Consider the following 16,456-nt stretch of genomic DNA (forward strand, 5'->3'; position numbering starts at 1 on the left):
GATCCAAGATGCTATTCGGACATGTAAATTCTCCCCCTTGTTCCAACACCGAGTTTCGTGTAGGAAATTACACGGAGACAAGTGAGGGGGGGAAACGAAGCCGTCCAAGGACGGAATTACTCAGGTCGAGGCGGTGAAGAGGCAGGGGGGTGGATTATTGGACGTTAAATGTACCGATCTGTCCATTCCAAGCGCTTAGTCCAGTGCTGTGCACATAGTAAGCGCTCAATAAATACGATTGAATGAACGAACGAAAAGGGTCTCATCGCTTCCGCGCGGTTCGCTTAACGCCGAGACTCGGGACCTCCACCGCATCACCGATTCTCCTTTTATGTCCGGCCTTGGACGGCAGCCTGGACTTGGAGCAATTGTCCCGTTTCGCTGACATGTTTGGCCCCAAGTCTTTCCCCATCGTGTTTTGGTTTTCCTTTCCCCATTTTAGGGCGGGGAAAGCGAAGGCACCGCCGGGTCCGGTCGAAGCAACGGGCCGAGGGAGGGAAACGGAGGCTATGGAGGCGGGAAGGGACTTTTAATTCCCTCTACCCAGAGAGTTTTCGGCCGCTCTTCCCTTCCACGATCAAATCACGGTTAAATCCCCCATCCCGTCCAGCTGGAAGGCGGCAGCGAGCGCTCTCCCAGGTGGAGAAACCGAGGCAAAGGCGGGGGGGGGGGGGGAGGGAAAGCGGCCGAAGCCAGCGGGGGGAGCCCCTAGCTGAGCCCCGCTCGCCACCACCGCCCGCCAACGTTTCCTTCCGTCCCCGGGCCCCCTGGGGCAGGGAAAAAAAGCGGCGGCTCCCGCCCCCGGAGCGGAGGAAGAAAAGGACAAAGGGCGTCGCCCTCCCCTGGGACTACAACTCCCAGCGGCGACGGGGCTCGGGGAGGGAGGGCCGAGGCCAGCGGCGTGGCGCGTTGCCTCTCGGGACTTGTAGTTCCCGGGCGAGAGGGCCCTTCCCGCCGGAGAGCCGAGGCCACGTGACCAGGGCTGCCCTCTGAGCCGGAAGCGGATGTTGGGGGGCGGGGCCCTCTGAGCGGCGGCCTCCTCGGCCAATGAGCGGCTGGGAACCGGGCGTTAGGGTTTGAATTCGACCAATGGGCAGGGCCCGCTGGGAGCGGGAGGGCGGGAGCGGCCGCTCGGCTCGTCGGTCCATCGATCGATCGAGCGGTCGCGGGAAGGGAGAAGGCGGCGGCGGCGGAGAAGAAGGAGGAGGAGGAGGAGGAGGCGCGGGCGGTGACTCAAGGTAAGTGGCGGGGCGGGGGGAGGGGGGCGCGGCCTCGCGGCGCTGCTTGCGAGGGACCGGCCGAGTTGGGGAATCGATCGGCCTATTTATTGGGCGCCTCCCGCGCGCGGGGGACTGTACTGGATGTCCGGGTTGGGGGGCGGGGGGCGGAGCGGGCGGGCGCCATCGCTGCCCGCCTGGAGCTGACGGCGCGCTGCCCTCCCCCTCCCCCCCCCCCGTGCCCCGCCCCGGGCCGCAGATGACCGGCTCCAACGAGTTCAAGTTGAACCAGCCGCCCGAGGACGGGATCTCGTCGGTGAAGTTCAGCCCCAACACGTCGCAGTTCCTGCTGGTCTCGTCGTGGGACACCTCGGTGCGGCTCTACGATGTCCCGGCCAACACCATGCGCCTCAAGTACCAACACACCGGCGCCGTCCTCGACTGCGCCTTCTACGTGAGTCCGCGCCTTCCCCCGCGCCCTGCCCCACCTCGGGCCGGGCCGGGCCGGGCCGGGCCGGGCCGCGCCGCCGAGCAGCCACTGGGTGCACAGCGCTCTGCCGAGCCCCGGGGAGAGCGCGGGCCTCAGCGGGGGGGAGCAGCCCCCGGCCCCCAAAGAGCCCGCCGTCCGGCCCGGGCGGTGCGGAGCGAGAATCCCCCCAAGGGAAATACACGGGGCTCCTAATAATAAGGTTGCTGCGTGTCAAGCGCTTACTGGGTGCCGACCACTGCTCTAAGCGCTGGGGAACATCCAGGGTAATCAGGATGGCTCCTAATAATGTTGGTATGAGTTAAGCGCTTACTACGTGCAGAGCCCTCTTCTAAGCGCTGGGGGAGAGTCAGGGTCATCAGGGTGACTCCTAATAATAATGTTGGCATTTGTTACTTACTCTCTGCGGAGCACTTTTCTAAGCGCTGGGGTAGAGACAGGGTAAGCAGGATGGCTCCTAATAATAATAAGAAGGTTGGCATTTGTTAAGTGCTTACTATGTGCGGAGCACTGTTCTAAGCTCTGGGGCACATACAGGGTAATCAGGATGGCACCTAATAATAATGTTGGTGTGTGTTAAGTGCTTACTATGTGCAGAGCACTGTTCTAAGCCCTGGGGTAGAGACAGGGTAATCAGGATGGCTCCTAGTAATAATAATGTTGGTGTGTGTTAAGCGCTTACTATGTGCAGAGCGCTGTTCTAAGCGCTGGGGTAGAGACAGGGTAATCAGGCCATCCCACGTGACGCTCACAGTCTTCACCCCATTTTACAGATGAGGGAACTGAGGCCCAGAGAAGTGAAGTGACTGGCCCCCAGTTACACAGCTGACAAGAGGCGGAGCTGGAAATCGAACCCGTGACCTCTGACTCCCGAGCCCGGGCTCCTGCCACTGAGCCACGCTGCTTCTCTTAGCATTTGAGGGGGAGCAGCGTTCAGGCATCAGAAGTGAAATTTAACGTGGCTTTAATGGAAAGAGCCCGGGCTTGGGAGGCAGAGGTCCTGGGTTCTAATCCCGGCTCCGCCACTTGTCAGCTCTGTGATTCTGGGCAAGTAATAATAGTAATGCTGGTATTTAAGTGCTTACTATGTGCAGAGCACTGTTCTAAGTGCTGGGGTAGAGACAGGGTAATCGGGCTGTCTCACGTGAGGCTCACAGTCTTAACCCCCATTTTACAGATGAGGGAACTGAGGCCCAGTGAAGTGACTGGCCCACAGTCACACAGCTGCCAAGTGGCAGAGCCGGGATTCGAACCCATGACCTCTCCCGAACCCGGGCTCTTGCCACTGAGCCATGCTGCTTCTCAAGTCACTTCACTTCTCTGGGCCTCAGTCTGGAAAATGGGGATGAAGACTATGAGCCCCATGTGGGACAACCTGATCACCCCATTGCTTAGAATGGTGCTCAGCAAATAGTAAGTGCTTAACAAATACCATCATTATTATTATTATTCTTCTTAAAAGCCAGCAGGACACGCGCTTCAGATGTTTCTGTAGCAGAAGTGATGGCTTGCACAGAGGCTTGCACACTCTCTTCTTGCCTGGTTCTTCTGCCTCTCCCGGCATGCAGTAGAAAGGGATACTGGAAGGAGTTTCCACAGTAGCTCAGAGATCGAAGCATCGGATGCCACAAGGACTGAGGATGGAGAACTCTCCAAGTTTTGATCACTGAGATTTCTTTTTTGTAAGCTCTTTTCCTAGAGGAATTGAATATTGGCTTGCTGTTTTTTTGCCCTTACTTGAAATTGTTAATGCAGTCAGTCACTTCTATAATCGTGTAGGTGTGACTTAACGTAGAGGTATATGATGCAAAATCAAAGTGGGCATTGCTTATCAAATGAGAATGAAAAATCTCTCTAAATTCACCATCCAGAAGGCTCAGCCATCCACACTTCCAAGATGTCAGATTATTCAGGAAATCTGGACTCTCATCCTTTTATGCAGGTGTTAAAAAAAAAAATAAAAGCTTATGCTAAATGTCACGCAGCTATTGACAGTGGCAGTTTACCTAACTCTCAGACCTAATGAATTAGAAAAGTGGGTTTTGCAGTATACTTACTAAGTCACCTCCAAACTCTCCTAATTCTAGGTCCTCTCATTTGTAGGTAATAAATGTCACTTTTTCTGAAGTTAGAAACTCCATTTTTCAGAATATGTGTACTTGTATAGACATTAGTCATATTTTCTGGATAATTTGGTTTTTACTGTGCTTTGTAGGATCCAACACATGCTTGGAGTGGGGGATTAGATCATCAATTGAAAATGCATGACTTGAATACTGATCAAGGTGAGTAAATGAATTTTTTTTTCTAATCTCTCATAAAGCGTCAAGTCTTAGATCTCCCTTTTTACCGTATCATTTGGGTCACAGTTGTTCCCGATCATTTTCCTGTTTTAAAGTAGGTAAAAGCTATCTAAATAGTACTGGTAAATGTAATTGATGTGATTTTGCTTTCCAAATTTGGAAATGCAAAAGGAAGTTGAAATTTTTACTGTTACAGGCAGTCCTTGACTCTCTTTCAATTTCAGGCAAACTACACTTCTAAATGTAGACTTTTTATCCAGCTGTATATTACATCTAGTATGACTTGATTACACTTGGCTCCCTTTGGCGTCATCTCTGTGATGTGGGGGTTTCTGGGCACACTGATTCTTATCTCTGAAGTAATTGTCAAGCTGCCCCTTCGTAGAACTTTTCTGCCGTGATAGAAATATGTTGCTATAATAACATTAGTCACTTGGTGATCTGACTTTTGTTCAGGAACCAATCCCCCATTTGTAGCATTATTCTTAAGAGAAAAACTGGTTCCAACCTAGGGCATTTCAATTTTAAGATGCAGTTTTCAGGAAAATTGCTCCTTTAAAAATATATACGGTTCTCTAACTCAACCAGTTCTAGCCTAGATTGAAGTTGGAGCCATTTCACATTTTTAGTGAACCTTACGCTGACTTGAACACTGGGTTAAGTGGTGCTTTGAATTTTTTTAATGGTATTTGTTAAGTGCCAGGCACTATACTAAGCACTAGGGTAGATATAAGCTAATCAGGTGACACACAGTCCGTATCCCACATGGGCTCAAAGTCTTGATCCCCATTTCACAGATGAGGTAACAAGCACAGAGAAGTTAAATGACTTGCCCAGGGACACACAGCAGACATGTGGCAGAGCTGGGATTAGAACCCAGGTCCTTCTGGCTCCCAGGCTTGTACTGCTCGGAGCTTGCTGAATTTTGCTCTTGTGGAGTAGACCACGTGCATTGCGAATTTCCTACTTAGGACTTAACAGCTACTTGGGCTTGGGGATATTTTAATTGTCTCTGTCAGATTATTAGAAGCTTAATCATGTTTCAAGGAAGACTTGTTTTGGCCATACCTTACATCCCTGCCCCTAGGAAACCTTTACTCTGATCTGCTTAAAGAGGTTTTGAGACTTTTTTTTTTTCCATTACAGCCTCATGGTACTTGCCGATCATTTCCTCTAGACTGTAAGCTCGGCGGCAGCAGGGAATGTGTCTGTTTTATTGTTGTTTTGAACTCTTGCAAGTGCTCAGTATAGTGCTCTGTACACATTAAGCACTCGATACGATTAATTCCTGATCTTGAAGCTAAGCTTGGCCCGTTAAAATATTTTGCCCATTAAATTGCGATGAGCACTAGAGTTCTGATGAGAAAGAGAGCACACTCTGTGTTTACACAGAAGACTTTTCAGATGGCATTTGCACTTTTTTTGCAGTTTGGAAAATTTGTGGCTTTTCTGGGTTCAACATTTGCTAAGAGCATAGGTAGAAATATCCCAGAGTCTGGTTAGTTCTGAGGACTAAAACCTTTGACCTTGATTCCATCCACCGGGCCAAGAAGGTAGAGAGAAACATGGCATCTGGTACCTAAACCGGCTACTGAGGGAAGAAATGGGGGATGAGAATGTGACAGGACTTCTGGGTCGGGGAGGAGGAGAGGTACAGAGCTAGGCAAAAAAAAAAGGGGGAGAGAAAGGGAAAATGGACAGAGAATGAGGAAAAAGAAACTTTAAATAAGAAATGTGTAGTTCTGCTAGGATTTTCTGAGGCAAGCGTTCTAACTCTTCAGAATTTTGTCATCACAGGACAGTGGTTTGGTTTCAGATCTTTTTTTTCCCCAGCCCTGGCTTTATGCATCCAGATGAACTGGCTTAGTATATTAAATATGATGAGAACAAGTATTGGCCTCAGGCCCAAAGTCTAAAGCAAAATGTTCTGAAGTTTATTAATTTAAAAATTTTATCACTCTTAACTTTTTGCCTTTCCGAGGTTACTCAATTTGTTGATGTTCTCAAGTGGAGCTGCTTTGCGTATTTCTATGGATCGTTAATTGCATCCAGTTCTTCTGACAAAATAGATCTTTTCTCCTTGTTTTAAATTATTTTTTGTTAGACTGGTAACTGCTGTAGTGTTTCCCAAATCGAAGTTGAGGGGAGTCAAATTGTGAGACTTCCAGCTGCCGAGGAATCAGGGAATGTGTGGAAGTTAGTATAACAGACTTAAAACCTTTACCTAGTTATAATTTTGAGGTTGGTAGCTGTAGATCTTTGAAACCAAATGTCTGTTTAGTAATCCTGGCTGTAAGATTAAGCCAATTTTACTTAGTGGAAATTTAGAACAGTGGTCATCAATATCTTTGTTGTGAGGCTTTGAAAAAATTTAGCAAATAGGTGGTTTAAATTGCAGGTCTCTAGATGAAATGGACTTAAAATGTATCAGAAATGAACTTTTTTAGTGAATATTTGTGTTATTTTATTTTGTTGCTGACTGCTGTGGCCACATCTGGGAGTCACTAACTTGGAAGACCAGTTAGTTTCACTTCCAAATGTGGATATTTATATGGAATATTGATTGTGACATCACTGCTTAGACCACAGTTATACCTCTGGAAAGGACTTCAAGAGATTAATGTAGAAGAACAGTTCATTTCAGGGGTTAATGGACACAGGAAAGCCGAATGTTATATATGTAGCTTTTTTTTTTTTTGTGCCTCCTAAGAAAATCTTGTCGGCACCCATGATGCTCCTATCCGATGTGTTGAATATTGTCCCGAGGTGAATGTTATGGTTACTGGAAGCTGGGATCAAACGGTCAAATTATGGGATCCCAGAACTCCTTGTAATGCGGGAACCTTCTCTCAGCCTGAAAAAGTAAGTACTTTCTGCTAACAAATGGGAGCTATGCTCTAGAGCAAGTTACTGATTTGATATGTTTGACTATGGCTCGGTATTTTTTGGGAGGGGATAGGGGTGGGGGTGAAGGGTGGAGTAACCAATTTAGAAGTGTTAAAATGTAGAAGTGTTTTCAGGACTGTTAATGAAAAAGAACCTTGGGTATTTGATCCCTAGACTTATTTCCGTAAAGATGAATTTATGAATCTAGAGATCAGATTCTAGTTGCTTCTGTGAGAATCTTCTGTGAGATTCGAGGCTTTTAGTAATGACTGTTTTATTTAAAATAAGGATTAACGGGTCCAAAGAAGGAAATGGGATGCACTATCTGTCATTTTCGTATTTAACCTAAAGTTGGGTGTGAGTGTGAAATAAATTATTTTAGTTTTAAGGAGTATGACTCAGTGTAATCTTTGGCTCTTTTTAACTCTCCTGGTGACCAGTACAGTTGCAAAACCATAGATGATGTTTAAAAACCATCGTTTTGTCCTGATCCGTAGACAAAATGAAATGTTTTTCTCTCTCCTCATCAAGATCATCAGATGTTTAATTTTATTTCCATAGTGCAAATATACCATTCTGTTCATATTAACCAGTATTATAGACTGTATTGCATCCAGAGGATCATTATTTTTTGCCACATCATCGTCGGCTCTACTTCTGGCAAGACCTTTGTTCAGAATAAAATAATTGCATTGTTTCTAGTCGTGATTTATAGTTGTATGTAGCATGTTAAGAGCTGTGATAAATTGCTGACAGAATACCATATAATGGACAGCCACACTGAATCAAGCTGCTTATTGGTTCAGCAAGGTTCATTATGTCACTTTTTTTAATACTATCTTTGATAAATGTATACACCTAGTCAATAGCATGACAGTGGTTTCCTTTGATTTATGATCATTGGAAGCGGAAAGAATACTTAGATATTTGTACGTTACCTGCGTAGTAAAGATTTAAGACAAGATGTCTTATGTGATTCTTACATTATAAATTGGTCCCTGCCTACTTCCGTATTTTTAATATTTTGTAATTCTCACATCTTGGATTTATTTAGTATCTTTTAATGCACTCTGGTTTTGTTGGTTTTTTTTCTTAAATTCAGTACCTGCAATGTCCAGTCCTTAGGGTGCCATCATTCAGGAGTTGAAAAAGTGGTTTCAAACGGTGTTTACATACAGAATTGAAAAGTGATTTTTGAAATTTTTTTAGTTTGTGGGTTCACGGCAACAATTATAGAAGTGGAAATATAGAGCTTAAGTAACGTGGTAGAGGGGGAAATTTAAGGGCTGGCAATTTGCGGAGATTTCACTGGGCCTTTGAATTGGAGTACAAAATTTCTGGGTCTGGGCTTGTTATTTGTGAATTTTGGTTACCTGGTCAGTTGCTAAGTGTCTAAAAATATCCTCAACACTGGCGTTGTTGAAAGAAAATACTGTTTTTCTGTAAGAATGCTCAAGCTTTAACCTGTTCTTTCTTTGAATTTTACATAACTGAAAATGCAGGCAGCTAGCCAACTTCTGTTTAAAAGACAGAAAAGTGAGAAGAGGAAAATGTTTTTCGAGGGTCAAACCTCAAAATCCTAAATCCCTAAAAATACCTTAAACTTGATTTTTGATATGTGTTATCATGTTATCCAAAATGTGGTAAATATTTTCAGGAGAGCAACCATATTATAGCATTGGTATTTCCTTCCGAAGATACCACGAATGAGAAGAAATGAGGATAGAGGATCATGCGTTTAAGAACAAACCCTGATATTGAATGAAGCAATTGCAGTGTCCTGTCGGGCAGTGTTTCAGGAGTGTTCAATTTTCATTTCATAGTTGTGAAATTGAAAAAAAAGTACTAAAGGAAAAGGTTTGGATTTTAACTAATTTGCAAGAAACTTCTCTGCATGTAAAGTTGAGGACAGACAATTTTAAAATCCTCTGAGCTTCTTAGTTAGTTTCATGAAACATCACCTGATAGCTGAGGAAATGTTTACAGCATATATTTCAGCAAAATATTTCATTAATCATAATGCACTTGATATACTGCATTGGGCTTCAATATATTAGTGATGTATTGGAGTCTTTATTTTACAAATCTTTGACTAAGGTGAATGAACAATGGAAAAGTTCTGAACCTTCTTTTTTTGTTCTTACTGAGGCAGTTAGCTCAGACATAATGGGAGACCAGTGAAACATCGTTGTGAACTAATTCTACCTGCTGTCAGAACATGAAGTCATTACTTTTTGGGGAAAATATCCCATCTTTAATACTTTCAGACCTCTTGATCTTTCCCAAAAGGTGTATACACTCTCTGTGTCAGGGGACCGGTTAATTGTGGGGACAGCTGGTCGACGAGTGTTGGTGTGGGACCTGAGAAATATGGGTTATGTGCAGCAGAGACGAGAGTCCAGCCTTAAATACCAGACCCGTTGCATACGAGCGTTCCCAAACAAACAGGTACCGATGTTCCTTTTTTGAAAAAAAGAAGCTTGCAAGCCTTGTTTTCTTTCACTGTGTTTTGAAATCTCTTAGTACTTTTGGTAGCACTAAAGCTATAAAGTTTGCATGTCACTAGTGAGTTTTGGAGCATTTTGGGATATTTTCAAATATTCAAAAAGTGAAACTCCTCTTCTGCCCTGACGTGGGAGTCAGAGGTCATGGGTTCTAATCCCAGCTCTGCCACTTCTCTGCTGTGTGACCTTGGGAAAGCCACTTAACTTCTCTGTGGCTGTTACCTCATCCGTAAAATGGGGATGAAGACTGTGAGCCCCATGTGGGACAACCTGATTACCTCAAAGCCCTAGCTTAGTGGTTGGAACAGTGCTTGGCACATAATAAGGTCTTAACAAATACCATCCATTATTATTGCCTATTATGATGCACACATTTATGTAGTGCAAGGCTATACAGATTTGGGAATCAGGATAGGTTTTTTTTTCGCCCCTTGCTTTTGATGAATCATTTGAAACACTCAGAATCATTCATGTTTTTCAAACTAAAATGCTAAATAATAATAATAAAAATAATGTTGGTCTTTGTTAAGCGCTTACTATGTGCCAAGCACTGGGGTAGATACAAGGTATTCAGGTTGTCCCACGTGGGGGGTCACAGTCCTCATCCACATTTTACAGATGAGATAACAGGCACAGAGAAGTCAAGTGACTTGCCCAAGGTCACACAGCTGACAAGTGGCGGAGCCTGGATTAGAACTCATGACCTCTGACTGCCAAGCCTGGGCTCTTTCCCTTAAGCCATGCTGCTTCTCAAGAAAACACTTCTACAGGAAGAAAGCAATTTTTTGTCTTCAGTATATTAACTGGTATTGAAGTGTTTAGTATGTGTGAAGCACTGAGGTAGATGCGGTACAATGAGATCAGACACAGCCCCTCCTCCACACAGGGATCATAATCTAAGGGGCGGGGGGGGGGGGGAGAGGGTGGAAGGGGGGATATCGAGTATTTAGTCCCTGTTTTACAGATGAGGAAAGTGAAACACAGAGGAGTTGTTCCTTCCCCAAGATCACCCAAATGGATGATATTAACTAGACAAGCAGCAGTGGCCTAGTGGGAGAATACTAATAATAATGTTGGTCTTTAAGCACTTACTGTGTGCCAAGCACTGTTCTAAGCGCTGGGGAAGATATAAGGTAATCAGGTTGTCCCAAGGAGGGCTCACAATCTTCATCCCCATTTTACAGATGAGGTAACTGAGGTACAGAGAAGCTAAGTGACTTGCCCATGGTCACAGAGCTGACAAGCAGCAGAGCCTGCATTAGAACCCATGACCTCTGACTCCTAAGACTCCCATGCTGCTTCTCTGTGGCATAGTGGAAAGAGGATTGGAAGTTAGAGTTTTGAGTTTGTTCAGTCGATTCATTCAGTCGTATTTATTGAGCGCTTACTGTGTGCAGAGCACTGTACTAAATGGTTGGAAAGTACAGCTGGGCAACAAATAGAGAGAATCCCTACCCAACAACGGGTGCTTCTCTGTCCTGCCACATCAATCCATTCATTCATTCAATCATTTTTATTGGTATTTATTGGTATCTTTATTGAGTGCTGTAATAAGCATTTGGGAGAATACAAAATAACAATTAACGGACACTTTCTCTGCCCAAAATGAGCTTACAGTCTACAGAACCTGTCCATCAGTAATATTTGATTGCTTACTGTGTGAGTGTACTAAGCAGTTGGGAAAGTACAGTACAATCAAACTGGGGGAGACATTCCCTGCCCTCAATGAGTGTGACCGTAACCACTTTTTGTGTGTATTTCCTCATCCCTATAATGGGCGTAAAACACCTGTGTCCCCTCCTTGTGGGATAGGGATTGGGTCTGATTTGACTCTGTCTCCCCAATGCATAGCCTAGTGTTGAAAACACAGACTGTCATTATTAAAGTTTCACAATCAGTCAGTGGTATTGAGTGCTTACTATGTTCAGAGCACTGTATTAAGTGTTTGGGAGAGATGGAGAATTTGCTTTTTGTCTTTATTTCTGAAAAGACAGTCTTTATTGCATCTATAGTCTTAGAAATAAATGCTTTACTGAATGCAATCACACTTTGGAAAACTTGGATCTGTATTCTTTTCCCTGCTTTTCCCTTCCATTAGGGTTATGTCTTAAGCTCTATCGAGGGCCGGGTTGCAGTGGAGTATTTGGACCCAAGTCCTGAAGTTCAGAAGAAGAAATATGCATTCAAATGTCACAGACTAAAAGAAAATAACATTGAGCAGATTTATCCAGTCAATGCCATTTCTTTTCACAACATCCATAATACATTTGCTACAGGTAAACGACTTACGAACACACAGTTTAGTGTGGACGGTTTTTTTTTTTTGGCACAGATCTGTTTCTTAAAGTCCTGTGTCACTGAATTAGCTACTCTTTTTAGTCGATCTGCTACAACCGACCGATAACCTGAGTTCTTGCGTAGAACTCAAAACGTCCATTTGTTCCTGTTTAATTTCCACAAACGTCATTCAGAAATCTTTTTGCTTCCAGGTGGTTCCGATGGATTTGTAAACATATGGGATCCATTCAACAAAAAACGACTGTGCCAGTTCCATCGCTATCCCACTAGCATAGCGTCACTTGCCTTCAGCAATGATGGGACCACCCTTGCAATAGCATCATCGTATATGTATGAAATGGATGACATTGAACATCCCGAAGATGGTATCTTCATTCGCCAAGTGACAGATGCAGAAACAAAACCCAAGTGAGCATGCTTCACCTGTATTTGAGCCTTTTCTTGCATCCATCCCAGGATTTATTAATTTTTCCAACTTCATGAATAGCACTGTTGATGTCTAGCAGATAGTACAGCTGACTGTAGGGTTGGAGTTGATTTTATCTTGTTCTCCCAAGCTTTCAATATCCGTAGGTTGATAGACGTATGATGGATAAAATTGTGCCCGGTTGTTTTGTGGAGAAGAATGTCAAACTCTCATTCTTCTTCAATAGGCACTATTATTTGAATCTCTGGAGTTATTACCAGTTCATTGCTTCAAAATTAAGTTGAGGAATTCAAGAATAATTCATTAAGCACGTTTCATCTATTAAAGAATTTGAACTGCTAAAATCTTTGGACAGAGATTATTTCTCTTTGATTATTTGCAGAAAGCGAATGAGTGACTCACTGAAAATCAGAAATTTTCCCCAGAACAATTTATTTTCTTATTTTTAACTGATGCAAGATGTCTTTTGTCCCTAGTTCGTCATAGCTTTTGAATTTAAACTCACAGAAAGTCATACAAGGGGAAAATCGCGACAGGGTAAATAGTAATATGGGTGAATATTGGCCTTGGAAATGCACAGTTTCTGTCCTACTAGTAATTTCCTAAACGAAACTTGATGCATCCTCAGATAAGGTTTTGTTGAGCACCTATCAGTCAATCAGTGGTGCTTACTGAGCACTTACCATCTGATCACGTTCCCTCCCCACAACTAGCGAGGCCTCTTTGGAATGCACTACACTGTTGAGTGTATTGGCTTGAAGGATGTGTTTATTTCGAAAAGGTCACCCTTGCATCGTCTCAGATGGCGGGCTGCTCTGATTTCACCATCGTCTTTCCTCCTCTTTTGACTCGTTTCCTTACATTTGATGGAAATAGAATGTTGGAATGGAATTTCAAAATTGGCTTTCTGTTGTCTTAAAAATGAACACTTGACTGTCTGGAATTTTGCAGAGTGAAACTTAACCGGGAGTGACGATGCTCTTGAGAGTAAATGGGGTTTAGATCTTTCTATTTTTAATATTACACGGAATTCAATTGTAAACCTTACTGGATATAAATGTAGGCACAAACTATACCCTTCACATTCTTAGCCGACTTCAAATGGTAAAGAGAAAGCGGTTTTAGTTGTTTGTTTCCCTTGTTGGTTATAGTTGCTAATTCTGAAACTGCTTCAGTCTGCCTCCTGAGGAGGTTAATCTACAATTAAACAATATTTCCTCTTGGCGCTCCATTATTTTCTGAAGCAGATGGTTCATCATTTCCTGGGCTGTTAAACAAAGCGAGGTTAAGGTTAGACTCTGGGGAATCAGCTAGTTTTCAATCTTATTAGGGTGCAGAAGGAAAACTAATAAGAAAACCTCCTAACATCATTTTGTGACTGTAAACAATTATTTATTAGCAAACAATTGATCCCAGAAGGGCAAATTGTTTGAGTCAGTAATGAACTGAGAAAAGACAGAGCATATCTGTGTATTTGGAAAATAATTGTAACGTAATTGGAGTGCATTTAGACAGGCATCTATTTGGACCTGTTTCTATCTTTAAATGAATTTTTGAAAACATTAACAAGGTTTGCATACTGTTCTGACATTTATAAGGTTCTATGCTCATTTCAGTTGCCCGGCCTCTGGTGATTAAGAGTAGTTGTGTGTGGGGTTTTTTTTTTCCCTTTTCTTTTTTAAAGTATGGACTATTGCAGTGCGGTGACTTCATATCAGTGTTTTCTTATTTTGAAAGAGTGCACTGCTCTCCTACTTTGACTCAGGGTCGCTTTAGTATCCTTTTCATTACCTGTCAACATTTTAAATTGCATATTTTCCTGGAAAAAAGACAAAGATAATGCTTCTGATGATTAGCATGTTTTGAACAAACTAAAATGTACTTGGTTTATGGCATTTTAATTGAATGAATGCTAACCTACTCAACTTTTGTTGAGTAACAAGTCTCCAAGCCATCTATTGAACCGCATTTTCTTCATTGCAGGTCTACCTAATCATCGTGACGGAAAGCTGGCTTCTTCGCGGACATTAAAGTGACGTAGTCAATGTGGATAAAAATTTTCTACTGGGCTTACTCTGTCACTTTTCCTCTTTCCCCCCCCAAAAAGTGTGTGTGTGTCATGTGCCATTATTGTTTGTCATATATTTGTTTAGAAATAGGTGTCTTAATGTACTGCGTTGAAAACTTTCATTCGGAACTTCATAAATATGCAAAAATTGTGCCCTTCAGAGCAACTTTGGCACCTTTTTACTTTTAAATTCTTTACTGTGTGTGCCTCTATTACCCAATAAATCTCTTTTGGAAACTGCTCTCTCTAAATTTGTTGCATGTTTTCAAGCATTGGAATTTAATGCACCTCACCAATCAGAGAGGAACTTTACTTTTTCTGCTCTCAGGAGTACAGCTGTATCCATGGATTCACATATTTCACCCTAATTTTATATATTATATACATTGGGAGGTCTGCACTGGGGGGAAAAGTGTTTGTTTGGAATTTAAGCAGACCACAATAATAAAACTATAATAAGTATAAGTGCATACTGTGTGCCAAGCACTGTTAAGCATCTGTGTAGATACTAGTTGATCCATTTGTCCCATACAGGTCTCAAAGCCCAAGAGAGGGAGAGTAGCTGTTTTCTCATTTTACAGATGAAGAAAATGAGGCCCAGAGAAGTTGTGAATTGCCCAAAGTAGTTCAAGTCACTTGACTTTTCAGAGCATGGGCCTGGGAGTCAGAAGGTCATGGGTTCTAATTCTGGATCTGCCACATGTCTGCTGTGTGACCTTGGGCAAGTCATTTCACCTCTCTGTGCCTCAGCTTCCTCATCTGTATAATGGGGATTAAAACTGTGAGGCCTTTGTGGGGGACAGGGAATGTATCCAACCCAATTATCTTGAGAAGCAGCGTGGCTTAATGGAAAGAACCGGGCTTGGGAGTCAGAGGTCATGGGTTCTAATCCCCGCTCCACCACTTGCCAGCTGGGTGACTTTGGGCAAGTCACTTCACTTCTCTGTGCCTCAGTGACCTCATCTAAAATGGGGATTAAGATTGTGAGCCCTGCGTGGGACAACCTGATTACCTTGTATCAACCCCAGTGCTTAGAACAGTGCATTGCACATAGTAAGTGCTTAACAAATACCATAATTATTATCTACCCAGAGCTTAGTACAGTGCTTGGCACATAGTAAGCATTTAACAAATATGACAGTTATTATTATTACTACTATTTCTGTTGCACTCTCCCAAGTGCTTAATTCAGTCTGTGTACACAGGCACTCATTAATACTGTTTATGTTAGTATAAAATCTAGGTTTTTCAAGAAACATTAAAATTTGTACTTGAAATGAGAAAACCTATGCTTTCCCTTCCCCCGTTTAATGCAACAGATATAAATCACAGTGTAAGATCCTTCTTCTTAAGGGAAAGAATTTAGTGCTGTTTTGTTTTCTTGAATAGAGAATCTCATCTCATATGCAGTACTTCAAAATGAATCCAACCTTATAGAGGTGGAGGGAGAAAATCTTAAAAAATCAACCAAATGCTGAGTATTTTGGTAGCATGATGTCAGAATCAAATATATTTTTAATGTGAAGATAGCCATTCTTTTATTATTCTATTGATTGTTGTTCCAACTGATATTCTTTCACCTTTGACCAAAGTAGTCTGCATAAATGTACTACTTCATGCAGATTATACAAATAGGAGAAACTCAGAAAAGTTATGCCCATTGGACCCAGAATCAATTAGTGGTGTCTGAGTACTTACTGTGTGCAGAACACTGTGCTAAGGACTTGGAAGAATATAATTCAATAGAATAGGTAGACACAATCTCTGCCCTCAAGGAGCTTTCAATCCAGCGGGGTAGGCAGACATCAAAAAGAATTACAGGGGAAGCAACAGCAGGTAAAGATAAAGTGATATGGAGACAATTTAGATGTGTACCTTCTGTCCTCTCTGAAGAAGGCTTATAACCTAGTGCAGTCCAGACTGAAAGCTCCTCCTTTAAACTAAACTCCTTGTGGGCAGGGAACATGTCTAACTCTGTAGTATTGTACTCTCCCAAGCACTTAGGACAGAATTCTGCACACAGTAAGTGCTCAGTAAATACCACTGATTGATATAAAACCTACATCCTTAGATCCTGAGCTCACAACATCACTTCATAATTCTCAAATTTCTTGGCCCTTCAATATTTCCTTAGTAGCCATAGGGATGATTTATCTTCTGAGTTATAAAATTTGTGTTGCTTGAGACAATTATGGTGGTTCTTAGATTTCCTTGTGGAATCGGTTGATCCATTTATCATTTTACAACTTAGTATGCAAATCAGTAT

At 42.9% G+C, this 16,456-nt stretch overlaps 1 protein-coding gene across 2 annotated transcripts; it reads left to right on the plus strand.

Annotated features, from left to right (window-relative positions):
• The first annotated feature begins 1,183 nt into the window (after nt 1-1,183).
• BUB3 (BUB3 mitotic checkpoint protein) lies at nt 1,184-14,436 on the plus strand. Of its 2 annotated transcripts, XM_029081201.2 has the most exons (8): nt 1,185-1,238; nt 1,477-1,671; nt 3,920-3,989; nt 6,718-6,869; nt 9,183-9,341; nt 11,496-11,673; nt 11,887-12,103; nt 14,106-14,436. In XM_029081201.2, exons 2-8 carry the CDS (start codon nt 1,477-1,479, stop codon nt 14,113-14,115), a joined length of 981 nt encoding a protein of 326 aa, XP_028937034.1. In that variant the 5' UTR covers nt 1,185-1,238; the 3' UTR covers nt 14,116-14,436. The 2 variants fall into 2 exon arrangements, with proteins under 2 accessions (XP_028937035.1, XP_028937034.1); XM_029081202.2 differs by lacking the exon at nt 14,106-14,436 and having other exon boundaries at nt 1,184-1,238; nt 11,887-12,107.
• The last annotated feature ends 2,020 nt before the right edge of the window (nt 14,437-16,456 follow it).

The sequence above is a fragment of the Ornithorhynchus anatinus genome, chromosome 16 (genome assembly GCF_004115215.2).
Source record: "Ornithorhynchus anatinus isolate Pmale09 chromosome 16, mOrnAna1.pri.v4, whole genome shotgun sequence".
In the NCBI taxonomy this organism is placed as follows: domain Eukaryota; kingdom Metazoa; phylum Chordata; class Mammalia; order Monotremata; family Ornithorhynchidae; genus Ornithorhynchus; species Ornithorhynchus anatinus.

Bases quoted from the DNA above. Each gene is read 5' to 3' on its own strand.
- BUB3 (XM_029081201.2), top strand. From the start codon at position 1,477: ATGACCGGCTCCAACGAGTTCAAGTTGAACCAGCCGCCCGAGGACGGG. The intron at 1,672-3,919 runs GTGAGTCCGCGC...TGTGCTTTGTAG, and splicing joins TCCTCGACTGCGCCTTCTAC to GATCCAACACATGCTTGGAG. The intron at 11,674-11,886 runs GTAAACGACTTA...TTTTGCTTCCAG, and splicing joins CCATAATACATTTGCTACAG to GTGGTTCCGATGGATTTGTA.